This window comes from Pavona decussata, unplaced genomic scaffold (assembly GCF_977016875.1).
Source record: "Pavona decussata unplaced genomic scaffold, jaPavDecu1.1 SCAFFOLD_84, whole genome shotgun sequence".
In the NCBI taxonomy this organism is placed as follows: Eukaryota; Metazoa; Cnidaria; class Anthozoa; order Scleractinia; family Agariciidae; genus Pavona; species Pavona decussata.
In genome coordinates this window covers 4,558,817-4,572,627 of record NW_028145502.1, presented here as the reverse complement: position 1 = coordinate 4,572,627, position 13,811 = coordinate 4,558,817, and the positions used below count along the sequence as shown (strand labels likewise).

General features: G+C 39.2%; 1 protein-coding gene across 1 annotated transcript in view; it reads left to right on the top strand.

Annotated features, from left to right (window-relative positions):
* The window catches only part of LOC146475584 (uncharacterized), an 873,425-nt gene that overhangs the window by 775,178 nt on the left and 84,436 nt on the right, over positions 1 to 13,811 (top strand). The window contains exon 24 of the mRNA XM_085116063.1: positions 7,224 to 7,295. Coding sequence (XP_084972189.1) covers positions 7,224 to 7,295 — 72 coding nt within the window. The remainder of the gene's footprint in view (positions 1 to 7,223; positions 7,296 to 13,811) is intronic.

Here is a 13,811-nt window from a genome sequence, read left to right as displayed (position 1 = left end):
ATAAAGTTTTCTTAATCGCATTCTATTTTTGACTCATACTTATCAGACATATGACACAATCTTAGATTCCATTTCGTTATTATAAATAAACATCTGTTGTTTTCTGAGAAACTAACACATTATCTAACTTACTTGGAAAAGAAACCGCGTAACATTATAAGATCTAATAGAGGCATCGTATATATACAATGTTATACAAATGAAGGTAACATTTTCGTAAAGCCAACAACAGCTAGTCAATTCAGGGAATAAGATCCTGTTTCCTAAAACTTTCTTCAGCTTAAATTTTTAGCTATAGCATCCGAGCAAACGAGACTGTATTAACTTATACAACTATGTCATTAACAATAATAATAAGAGCCAAACAAGCCAGAGAACGATCTTCGAATACAGGAGACAACATTAAATGTTTCTGCTTTTAAAAATGTTATCGTCAGATGCCGCTCATAAAACCGCTTGTGTTGTCGAAAGCAAAAACTGTTCACATTTTATTGGGATTCCACAAAGAGAAATGATGACGTAAAAAGAAAAATTCACAAACCACAAAAAGCAAGACTACAAGCAGTTGTATTTGTCTTCAAAGATAGGGTAGCATGATATAAGAAGATGAACAAAAACAAAAGAATGGCGCAATCTTAAAATAGAGGGCGACGATGCTGCAAGAAATGATTACGCAAGCCTTCTATCAGGCTCCGTCCTTGTAATTCACAATTTTATGTTCTGTCCCTTGCCACTCGAAGGTCACGTTATTACGAAGTTCCGCATTGCATGCGTTACTACTTCTTAAGAAAACTAACGCTGTAGGGGTAGGCTATCAAATGTGGTAATATGGTGAAATAGAAAAAGTAATCAGACAAAAAACCTCAAGTTGTGTTACCCTCGTCGAATATTCCTTTTTAATTAAAATATGGTTAAATCAAACGGAGAGTAGCGAACGTTACAAATGAATGAACTCAGACAGTGTAGCGTTTTTATTTATTTACCTCTGCTTTTCACTTTCATTTTTTTTTCTTTTTTTTGCCTAACTATGATCAATATGACTATGTAAATTTTTTAAGATTTACTGTTGCTTTGCCATTGATTTTGGTCCCATGTGTATACTTTGTTCTTATTACTTAACTGAGGAAGCCCATTCTTTATAACCCCGGTGGCTTCCGTTTGGATAAAGAAGCCAAAGATTTCCTCATTCGTCTCGATGTGTGAAGAAAAGTACGGGAAATTCTTACAGCTGCTATCATCCAGGGCTATGACGAAAAACGATATTCACGAAAGGTTCCTTTAGACGAGCACCTGCCGAATGACTTATGGTATTTGCCGCATTTTACAGTCGTGAGGATGAACAAAAGGACGACGAAAGTACGAATCGTGTTTGACTGTGCCGCTAAAAGAAATGTTAGTTAGTTAGTTCTCTCCGCGCCATGAGGCGCATAAGGCTGCAACTTTCGTTTTCCAACCAGTCCTGTCTTTTGCTGCAGTCCTAACATCAGCCCAGCTGGTCCACCTTTCTTGTCTGCATTCTCTTTCCACTGTCCTCCTCCACGTGATTTTAGGTCGCCCCACTTTCCTCTTTCCCTCGGGTTGCCACCCCATTGCTACCATACAATCATCGTTCCTGTCCTTTCTAAGCACATGGCCAATCCAGTTCCATTTTCTCCTTCGTATTTCGTCGCTTATCTTTCTCACGCCTGTTATTTCTGAAATTGTGTCGTTTCTCATGCGTTGCGGCCACCATACTCTCAATATCCGTCTTAGACATGTGAACTGAAATCTATCCAATTTCTTCTCTTCGGCAGCTGTTAATTTCCATGCTTCACATCCATACAATAGCACTGGTCGTACCAGAGTCTTAAACAGTTTGATTTTTGTATTCCGACCAATGCTCCTTGTATTCCAGATCTTCTTTATGTTGTAGAAAGCTCCCTGTGCCTTGCTTAGACGTTTCTTAATGTCTTCGGTGCCACCACCCTCTTTTGTCACAGTCGCGCCCAGATATACAAACTCTTCGACGTCTTCAACTTCCTTTCTTTCAATCATTACTTTATCTTCTCTTCGTGCATTCATTCTCATCACTTTGCATTTTTGCGCATTCAATTTCAGCCCCACTCTCCCTGCATTATCTACTAGTCGGTTGGTCTTGTCCTGTATTTGTTGGTGTTTTGATGAGAGAAGGACTATATCATCTGCAAAATCGAGATCTTCAAGTGTAGTTGTAAAGTTCCATCTGATGCCATTTCTTTGTCCTTCTGTTGTTCTTCGCATTACCCAGTCTACAGCAAGCAGGAATAAGAAACCTGACATGACACATCCTTGCTTAACGCCGGTTGTGATCTTGAACCATCTTGTTTGTTCTCCCTCATCCAGTACTGAACATTCAAAGTCTTCATACATGATCTTCACCATTCTTATCAGCTTGTCTGGGATCCCATAGGCCTTCATGATTTTCCACAGTCCTTCGCGATGTACTGAGTCAAAAGCTTTTTCAAAGTCGACAAAGTGTGCATAAAGTGTCGCCTGCCATTCGTTCACCTGTTCTATGATGTTACGGAGGATGAATATTTGGTCTACTGTGCTCCTGTTCTTTCGAAACCCAGCTTGTTCTTTTCTAAGGACACTGTCTACCCCGTTTTGGATTCTCTGGATGATGACTCTGCCCATTACTTTGCTAGCCACAGGTAACAATGTCACACCACGCCAGTTCTTGCACTCTTTCAGGTCGCCTTTTTTGGGTATTTTTACTATCAAGCCTTTCTTCCATTGTTCAGGTACCTTCTCCTCGTGCCATATCTTATCAAACAGTCTTGTCAGCTCCTTAACTGCCACGTCACTATCTGCTTTGTACAGCTCCGCTGGAATGCCATCTATACCTGGTGTTTTTCCACTCTTTGTCTTCTTCAGTGCCTCCCTTACTTCTACTTCCCTTATCTCTGTTGTATCCATCTCGCTAATTTCGTCTTCCTCCACTTCGTTCTCTTCAATTGGGTTCATTGGGGCCTCCCTGACTAGCACCTCCTCAAAATGTTCAGCCCATCTTTCAAGTCTGGCATTCTTGTCTTTTATTGTCTCACCCCTCTTGTTCTTAATTGCTGCAACTTGGCGCCGTCTCTTGTTTGTGATTTTCTTTGCTGTTTGGTACAGTTCCCTATTTCTCCCATTTTCGGCATACTTTTCTGCTTCATTTCCTAACTGTTCTAGCCAAGCTCGTTTATCCTCCCTTGCTCTGCGTTTAACCTCTCTGTCTTTCAATTTGTACTCTACTCGTAGCTTGCTTTTTATTCTCTCTGATTTCGTGCAGTGTATTTTGTCGTGGATCATCTGTCGTTGATCTATTGCTTTCCAGGTTTCCTCTCTCAACCACTGCTTGTTTTTCTTTTTCACCCGGCCTATTACTTTCTCAGCAGTTTCTATGTAAATTTTTTCCATTTGCATTCAATCTTCATTGATGTTTTCCTCGACCTCTAATGCTGCAAATCTGTTTCGAAGTTCGACGCTGAACTTGGACTTGAACATTTCGTTTTCCAGTTTGTTTGTGTCAAGTCTTGCATTAGTCTTTGCTCTATCTGGGTTTCTATGTAGTTTCAGCTTTATTTTCATGATTAGCAGAAGGTGATCGCTTGCTGCATCTGCACCCCGGTACACTTGTGTGTCTTCCACAGACCTCCTCCATTCTTTACGGATCATCATGTGATCAATCTGGTTTTGAGTCCTTCCATCAGGTGACACCCAAGTCGCTTTATGAGTTGTTCGGTGTGGAAAGCATGTTCCTGTGATGACAAGACCGTTCATTGAGCAGAAGTCACATAGCCTTTCACCATTATCGTTTATGTTACCCAGTCCATGTTTTCCCATTATTCCTTCCACATCCTTGTTGTCGTCACCAACCTTTGCATTCAGATCTCCCATGACAATAACTATGTCATGACGGTTGCATGTATCAAAAGTTCTTTGAAGTTGCTCGTAGAATTCGTCCTTTTCATCATCAGTTGCTTCGTTTGTCGGAGCGTACACTTGGATTATAGTTGTATTTTTGAAGCGGGAGTAAAATCGGGCAGTTATTATGCGACTGCTTATTGCTGTCCATTCCATTAGGCATTTCTGTGTGTTCTGACTCATCATTATTGCTACTCCTCTCTGATGCTCACTTTCTTCTCCAGCATAAATCATTGTATAGCCATTCCCCATCTTAATACGTCCTGCTCCTGTCCATCGTATCTCACTTAGTCCCAACAGATCAAGTCTGTACCTTTCCATCTCTCGTGCTATTTGCGCTGCTTTTCCAACTGTGTACATTGTTCGTACGTTCCAGCATCCCACACGCATTCTTGATTTTGGCGTTGCCAATGACCTTGTCGGTCTGTGGGCTTCCCGTAGGCTTTCACCCATTGACGTCATGGTGTGTCCAGTTGTGCCTCCGTCCACGGCCACAGCTTCGCCATTGCTAATTAGTACTTGAGAAATTGCAGTTTCGGTAATCTGTTTTTTTTTCCGGGGGCAAGTGATTGGCCTACCGCCCAACCCCCATGACCTGGAGGGCTGGTGGTTTTCTGTCAGGGTTTTCCTTCCCTTAGGGGTATTATGGCTCCCCAGTTGGTGCTGCTTTAGTCTGGACCCTCACCGCGCAGATCAATCCGGCATGGTTAGACCTGCCAGGAGCACAAGGCTCCCGCCGGCATAGCCCTGGGGGTCGTAAGGTCACACAAGCTTCCCCGCCACGACAAGGCACACCACCAGGGGGAAGGCTAAAAGAAATGGAATTTCCATAATTGACATGTTCCATGCAGGACCAAAATTACAGCATGATCTTTTCAACGTCCTTCTCCGTTTCTGTGAAATCCTTGTTGGTATCGCTTGCGGCATATAGGAAATGTATTTCCAAATCGAGATTGAGGAGAAGGAACGTTCACACTTCCGACTGTTATGGAGAGACTTTGACCACAACCGAGAACCCGACGTATTCGAGTTAAGCCGTGTAGTCTTTGGAGATAATTCCGCCTCTATGGATCGCAGTTTGTTGCGTACGAGACAGCTCGAAGAAGCCAAGACCGCTATCCCCATTGCCGCTGATACGGACCTTCAGTTAACCTATATGGAAGATTCTATTGACTGTGTTGAAAACGACGACAAAGGAGTGGAGTTCTGCCGTCAATTGGAATGACAATCGGGAGATGCCAACATGCAAGCCAAAAAGTGGATCTCTAAGCTACCGAAAGTTGTTGAAGCGATTCCGACAGATGAATGCGCTACAGAGATCGTAATTAACAACGGCCAAGACCCGATAACAAAGACACTGTGGATTTCGTGGAACAGCATTGAAGACGTGTTTACTGTTAGCGCTTCTCCTGCTTCCCCGGAATTTCAGAAAACGAAACAAAACGTCCTGCGTAAAGTAGCAGCGATTTTTTGCCCTCTGGGATTGTATGCCCGTAAGTGATTGTTGCAAAGATTGTACTTGGGACGGCGAAATACAAGATGAAATAGCGAATGAAATCGGGAATTGGTTCGAGCTGTTAAAAGGTCTGGGGAAGGTGAAGATTCCCCGATGTCAGCGGATTCCAGAGCCTTTGAAGTCGAAGCGCATCGTTATATTTGTTGATACCTCTCACAAAGCTTATGGTGCAGCTGTCTATATCCGGTGCCAATATCATAACGACGCCGTCACCAGTTGGCGTGGAGTTCCTAGGGAATTAATTCCAGTCCGTTGACTTATCAGAGTTCAGATCCGCGAGACGATGTTTCAATGACCCCTAACCATATCTTGCATTAACAAAAGGGAGGACAGTTCGCCTCTGAGTCTGTTGAAACCACCACTTTTCATTCGCCCTAAAGATACAGGCGAAAGGTTCAGTTCACGAGTGTGGAGGGGATGGCTCAAAGAATGTGCTCCTTCCCTCAATAGCCGATCAAAGTGGATTTAAGTATTCCGAGTCATAAAATTTGGAGATGTAGTTGTTGTGATTTAGCCCGATATTCCAAGAGAACGTTGGCCATTAGGGCGAATGGTTAAAGTTTATCTTGGACGTAATGGACACACCCGTGTAGTTAAAGTTACGTGTGGAGTCAAGGCTGTCGTAAGACCAATTAACAAACTGATTTTCCTTGAAATTAATAGCTAATCAGTAATTGAGAAACACAGTGGGACTACCTCCCAGTGCGGGAAGGAGATATATTAAGAAGATAGTAAACGAACTAGAGCGCGCTCGGTTTTTGAATTTTCATGAACATTTTTAGTTTCGCGTGCAAAGTTAGTTTCTGTGAGACGCGTTTTGGGGGGATTTTCATAAAAGTATGGTGTCAACCGCGCTACTGTTTTGGGAAGAGTTTTCTGCAACCGCTTACAAATACATACACAAAGTGGCTCACTTGGCAAAGTTAAAGAGCAAAGTGTTGCAAATTAACATCACCTCTCAGCTTTTCACGATTTAGAAGAGGATTGAAAAGGAAAAAATAAGTTGTAGGGTGTATGATAGTAACATCTTAACACGGGCATAACAAAGAACTGGATCACCAGAACCTTCACAGTTAATTGTCTTTCTCCCAGTGAGTTGCTGTAAAGAAAGAAAATTCTACAGTATAAATCAATGAAACAATAAGAAGGCACGTGTCAAGTGAGATGGAGGAAGTCTTACTACCTGGCTCTAGCGTCAATTTCTAGTGCAATACAAGAGCAGGTCTGGCCGCTGTGAAGTATGTCAGATAATCCGCTCCAAAGTCAGCGTGCTAGCCGTCGCTTGTAGTTTTTGCTAATGTATGGTTTGCAAAAGATATCTCATCCGTGATTCATCTTAATGACAAAAAGTCAGGTATAAAAGCGAGTGAAACTTTTCCTATGATGATTTGACGTCGAATGACCAAATTGTTTGCTGACCCTACACAAACGCGCGTTCGCCATAACATGGTCTTCATGTTCGTTTATCAAAAATCAGTACTTAGTCCTGCTCAGCCAAATTTCTTTACTGGAAAGATCATGTAAATTTGGTCCCAGGCCTCGAGGTCAATAAAGTGATGCCTTATTGATGTTTTATGCTTCATTAATAATCATGTGAAAAGAGATAATATCATTATTGTGTTTAAGTGTAATGTTGAGGGTTGTTAGAAGCGCAAAGTTCTTTCTACGAAGTTCTTAAATAAACAGTATTTCGCGTGAGCCTGACACAGATTAAAACTCTAAGCAAGATGATTGAGCAGTAGGGACTATTAACTAACATTCAAACTTTGTTAAATTGCAGATATTTACAGAATAACCAGCTGCAGAATTTACCAGAGGGCATTTTCTCTTCCTTGGTTTCCCTTGACGAACTGTAAGTACCACGCAGAGGAATGTTTTATTTGGCTCTTGTCAATACAATTGCGTTCGTCAGCCATATACTCAGTGAATTCTCAGGATTCCTAGTGTTATTGCTAAATTATTGAGTCCACAACATAAATTTAGGTGATTTTGCTGGATATGCATTCTTTCTGCGCATAAATGTTTGCGTCATTAACACGCGTCTGGCACGCGTGCGCACGCTGAAAAAATGATGTGTTCCTTGAAGCTAGGCCTAGCCAATAAATTAATTTTTTTCTCCTAAACGAGCACCATGACCAATTTTTATTATCTTGGTATTTTTACTTAGCTGTTATTCTATTTATGTTTCAATTTAAAAAAAACGGCGACAGAAAAATGAGTCATTCCCTGAAATACTATCTTGCCCACCAGTTGGAGAATTAAAATAATGATACTGAGAACACGCTTGCAAGAAACGTTTTAGGTCAATACTGATTAATAATGTGCTTAATGTTATCTTTAATTGATGCCCATACTTCATACCATAACATTTTCCTCGACTATATTTCATTGAAGTTATTTCTGTTACCACACGACCTTGCAAGAAATAATCAAACGGAGTCATTTTTAAATGCAAATACTGGAATCAAATATTAATTTCATTTCATGGTAATCACTTTAGCAGTAAAATACATCGCTGAGCAAGAGCTGCAGCGAAAGGTTTGGCACCGAAAAATGGAATGAAAAGAAAATAAAGAAGCTAAAGATCATCTCAACACTTCGATATGTACTCACGATTCTCACAACTTCTGAAAAAGTCCTCATTTTTCAAAGGTTTCTTTTGCGTTGTTCCATTTTCGTCGACACAGCCTTGTTAGGTTTTACTTTCGTTTGTATTTCTTGATATAAGGTAAAGTTTTCTTAATCGCATTCTATAGTTGACTCATAATAATAAAGAATATGACACTATCCTGCATTCCATGTCATTATAGCAAATAAACATCTGTTGTTTCCTGAGAAACTAACACATTATCTAACTCACTCGGAAAAGAAACCGCGTAACCTTATAAAATTTAATGGAGGCATTGTATATATTCAATGTTTGAGAAACACTGTTTTAATTGACAAGTATAATAGCTAATGGAAACCTGAACGGCTAGTCACTACCATCAAACGGAAGTGGCTGACCTCTCTTGCGCAAAATGAGCTGCGCTCAGTTTTTGTTTTTTGTTGTTGTTAAAATGTTTTGGGGAAAAAGAGCACATCTATTTGCGAGAAGAAATTGTAGTTATTGTTACCCGAAAAAATCGTTGAAAGGAAGTGAAAGGAAACATTATAAATAAATAACACTAAAGAAAATAGAAAAAGTAAAAGAAAAGAAAGAAAAAAATCAAGAATTTAAAGCAAAAGGAAAGAAATACTTCTGATACTGGAAATTGGTAAAGGGTCAAATCTATTATATGCAGTATCAAGACTGAAAATTCAAATATTAACTCGTATTTCGACTTCGTATATATAAAGGGAAAAAGAAATTGGTATTGGAAAGGGAAAGTAAAGCCTGTGGTGCTTGGGAGCGGCTGATTGTTTCCTAATCTTTATAGCCTAAAGGCGAGAAAGGTCCAACCCTCTAGAACTCAGTGTTGCTTGCCTAAAAGCCTGAGAAAAACTTCAAAGAAAAATGCTGAGTCTCCTGGACGTCGATTGGTTCGGCTTTGTTTTAACAACAGGCTGTCAAAACCAACTGTTAAAAGTCGCACGCTATTTGAACTCACACTTTTGTAACGACCGCTGATCTTTGTTTGACTTAAGCCACGGGGGAATAGTCCATAAATTATCTGTAAATTTTCTGATGCAGGCCTGTGATATGACGAGCTAGACAAATAAACTTCACTAACATTTTATTTTATATTTTTACTTTATATTTTTTTTAGTCTCCCCAATTAGTAGGGCACTTGTGCTTGGCTATTCAGATAAAGTTGTTATTATTATTATTATTGTTATTATTATTATTATTATTATTATTATTATTATTATTATTGTTGTTATTATTATTATTATTATTATTATTATTATTGTTATTATTATTATTCTTATTATTATTATTATTATTATTATTATTATTATTATTATTATTATTATTATTATTATTATTATTACATCGTGTGGTGTCGTGTGATTTTATGGGGTTGATGTTTTTTAGTTTATTCCGCTGATGCTCCAAACAAAAGAGGAGAGGGGAAGCAAGCGAGTAAGAAGAAAACATGGGCGACGCATGGGATACATTGTGGGCTTCCCCAAAAAATCAACATTATTATCAAAACAACAATTGATTCATTAATGAATTTATTTAGCACCAACTTTCCATTTCCGTGCGAATACATTCGTCTTTGATATTCATATTGCGTACAGATGACAGATAACCGATACTATTCCAATATAAGTAAAATTGATGCCATTAATTGCTTATTATATATATGCGGATGTTTGTCCCTGGAAAAGTGCGTTTCCCCTGGAATCAGGCGATACCCTGGCACCACTTTCCTATTGAACAACCTATTGTGATAAATTCTGTCCATTTAAAAAGGAAGAGCGCAGGAACACCAATTGTCTTCGCTTCTGAAGATTTTCCGTGGTACGGTGTATTTCGAGAGTAATTAAAAGTTGATTGAAAATATTCTCTATTTATTGCGATGCAACAGCTAACATGGCCTCCCCATCATTTAATATGTATGGCGTTCAGACCATTCGCTTGGAGACGTGAGGAAAGATTCGTCGAGGAAGTATACGCCTCATCAGAAAGTTCGAGGAAAGCTTACTATAGGTTATGTGATGTGTGATGCAAGATACTAGTTCAACTCAAAACAAAACTAAAAAAATTAAAATTTCATTTATTTAATTTGGTTACTTCGCAGTCAATTTCAAACAATTTGTTAACGAGAAAGATATTAAATAAATTTTTCACTACTATGACAAATACAAGTTATAAACAACATCAAACAGGGAAACCCAAAGGTTCTTCGACAAAAATCCTGCTCAAAATTTTGGAAAACTAAAACCTTTTGTTTTCGGAGGGGAGAATACGTGGTTTACAATGTGATAAAATATAAAAAAGGAAGTATGGACGATTCTATAGACAGTGCTGAAAACGACGATGAAGGTGTGGAGCTTTACCGTCAATTGAAAGCACTATGGGGAGTTGCCAATATGCAAGCCAGAAAGTGGATCTTTAATCCGCCTAAAGGTATTAAGACTAAATGCCAGTAAAAATCAAAGAAATCGTTTTCACGGTCAAAAAATCGATTTCGCTCATATTTTGTTAGTTTGAAGGCCTAGGTAAGTAAGTAAAGGAAATAAGGTTAATTTATTTTGAAATATTCCATATAGCCAGGCAAGGAGCCATAATCAGAGATGGAGACCGTAACGAGATGCCATTTTGACTTGTGCCATGTGTTGTACCAAAACAATATATTTTTAGAAAAACTTGCGCGCATACGCGCGTGCGCGCACGCGTGTAAATGACCAGGATCGCGCGTGGAGAAATTGAATGTTTTTTTCTACCCGTTCAAACCGGCGTCCAAATTTTAAACTTTTGCTTGGGGATATATTCTCGGTGCCCACATTTAAGGAATTAGACCCTCACAACGAAAAGGCAACAATTGAAAGAAGACGGGGGAAGTTGGAATGAGCGGCATATTGATCACATGACTCTCAAAGTAAAGTAAAAAAGACACCAAGACGGTAGCCGGCTGCGTGCATCGCTACAATTGAATGAATATTTACTCAGACAGGTAAGTGAATTTTTTCTCAGCTGTTTTCCGTCACTTTTGCCAGTATGATATGGTTCAAATTGTACCCGAAAATTGTCTAAAGTTCAGTTACTTGTTGTTGGAGAGAGTCTAAACAGTTGTGGAAAGTTGTGATGCTGCAAAGTTGTTACGCAGTTTTCGCAACCTCCATATTGAACTCTGTCAGTCTCACTGTTTTCTTGCTCACGAATCAATTTTCGTGGCCATGGAAAGGAAGAAGCCAAACAACAAACGGCTACATGGATGGACTTTCTAACCAGGAAAAAAATACGCTAAAAAATTGCACCTTCTCACATTCCGCGTGAACCCGCAGCCGGTTTCTTGGCTATAAACAAAGCGTGATTCCGGGATATAAAACAGTGGAGGATGCATTTGACTGAGACCGACACCGAGTTGAAACATTTGGATTGGTTTCTGGGTTTTAGTCAAGACACGTACTTCAAAATAAAGTAAAACATTTCTTCTTTCATTTCAGCTTTCATTTTGTTTTCACTCCCGCGGACATGCATGAAAACTTTTCGTTTGTCTGCTAGTAGTTTTGTTTCACCTCTCTAGTTCTTAATTTCTGCCGGAGGCATTTTGAGAATTATTGGCTTATTTTGATGTTAAAGTTGCTAGTTTGATGTTGAGGAAATTTATCCTGCGAACTTGAAAAAAAGAAAGAGTTTGAAAACAGATAAGAACGTGTTTACAGCTTTCTTGTCCCTTGGATGATCATAGAAATCAGCATCTAATAAACGAATGGACATTAATATCAAGTCTTACGTGCAATACCTCCTGAAAGCAGCAAGGCAACAGCCGTCATAAGAAGCAGTAAGTTTCAATTTCGGCAAAAAGAAGTAATCGAGGAATTCACTTCTGACCGATGTTGAAAAATTTGGCACAGATCTGTGAAAGAAACATGCTCAATTCGACAGCTTTTAGCTTGACTACTTAATTTCTGCCAATAAACTGAATAAAGTTTTATTTATAAGATTGACTTTTGTTATTAAATTTAGCAGAAAAACTAACGCGGAGAGATTTCGACGTTTCGATGACATCCTGAAGAAAATTTACATAAGTAAGTAGACAAAACTAAACTGAAAACAATAGTCTATTGTTCTAAGCCAGTGAATCATCAAGTGACCTCACACAAAGGAAAACCAAAGTCAAGTGAATAATTTGGCACGTATTGAGTTTGATTGGATGTTAAGACCTGGTCTGTACTTCTTAATCAGGAGCATCTCGTATACCAGACAGTCCATCTTTCCTTGGCATTTCCTCAGAACTGCGAAATTCTTGGCTAAGTCAAGAGATCTAGGGCTGGTATCATGATCTTGTTGAAGATGTCTGCAAATGGATGAAGAACTGCGACAGTGTTGTTCAGTTCTCTGAAAAAGGTGTCGAGTTGTGAGGCCTATGTATTCTGCATCGCACAGAGGACATGAAAATTTGTAGACCACACTGTGTTGATTGATCAGAGAGGGCTTCTGTTCTTTTACGCCAAGTGCATCACCCAGTTTACGACTAGTATAGATGGGCTGTAGAGGTGTTCCGATTCTGTTGCTAAGTTGTTGAGTTGTTTTCTTAAGACGTTGTTACTTAACTCGTCTCCTCAAGGATTTACCACCAATTTGAAATAAATAGTTGAAACTGACTTCTCCAATAAAATTTAAGTTTATATTAGACTTATATCAGCATCGTGGAGAATATTTTATGTTTGTACTTTAAAGATTAATGTTTTCTACTAGGGTTTCAATTCAGTCAGGAGAATTTCCTGCTGTAGTTTAGTTAGATTAGATGGAGAAACTTAAACATGTACAGGGTAATAAAATGTTATTTTCACATTTGAAGTATTTAAAACTTATGTTATTTTGTCGAAACCGAACAAAACTTTCTTTTCCATTTTCCGTATAAGGTAGTAGCCCCACGCAAATTTGCGTGTATCCGTGCGGGTTTATGACGTGAAGGGTGGCGCAATTTTTTCTAAAAAATAGATTTTTTGGTACAACACATGGGGACGCGTTGAGCCCACGCTTACGGTCTCCATCCGTGCTTATGGCTCCTGATATAACGACAGAAAACCATGAAAAACGGTTACCCTACCGGAAGCTCGCATTTCACCACGAGAGAAATCGAAATTTTACAAGTTTCAGCTTCTCGCTGCTCAGAAATTTATATAGCTATGAATCTATCTTTCGTATAATTTGGTTTATAATCCATCAAATATTTTCGCTCGCGCGCGATTGGTCTAAACGCCTCACGTGACCGAATATACCCCAGCTAAAACTGGGGAATATCCGAGGATATTCCCCAAGTGATATTCCCCAATTTCAAAAACTTCAAGGAGCGTCAAGTTTGCAATTAAAATGAATGTCAAGATGGGGGAACGGTTTGCTTTTGTGACAGAAGAAGAGATAAACCTGCTGGTCGATAAACCAGTACCAGAAAACAACATACGCTCTAAACGTTTTTGACGGTAAGCTGTTCGTAAACGAAATGTTGAAATACTCAATTTAAGCTCATATTTGCGACATTTTCTCTTGGTTTGAACTCTGTTTAACAGTCCTTAAATTAAAAATGTGGTAAAACTGAAAAAATATGAAAGGCGAAAAGTTTTAGCCCATCTCATTTAAGAGTAGTTATGGTTTTCTTTCAGTCTGGCGAAATGAGAAAGCCATCAACAAGCTATTAAACGAGTTTAATTAATAAGCTCGAAGCTCGCTCACACGACGGCAAATATTACAGTTATAATTCAATGAGAG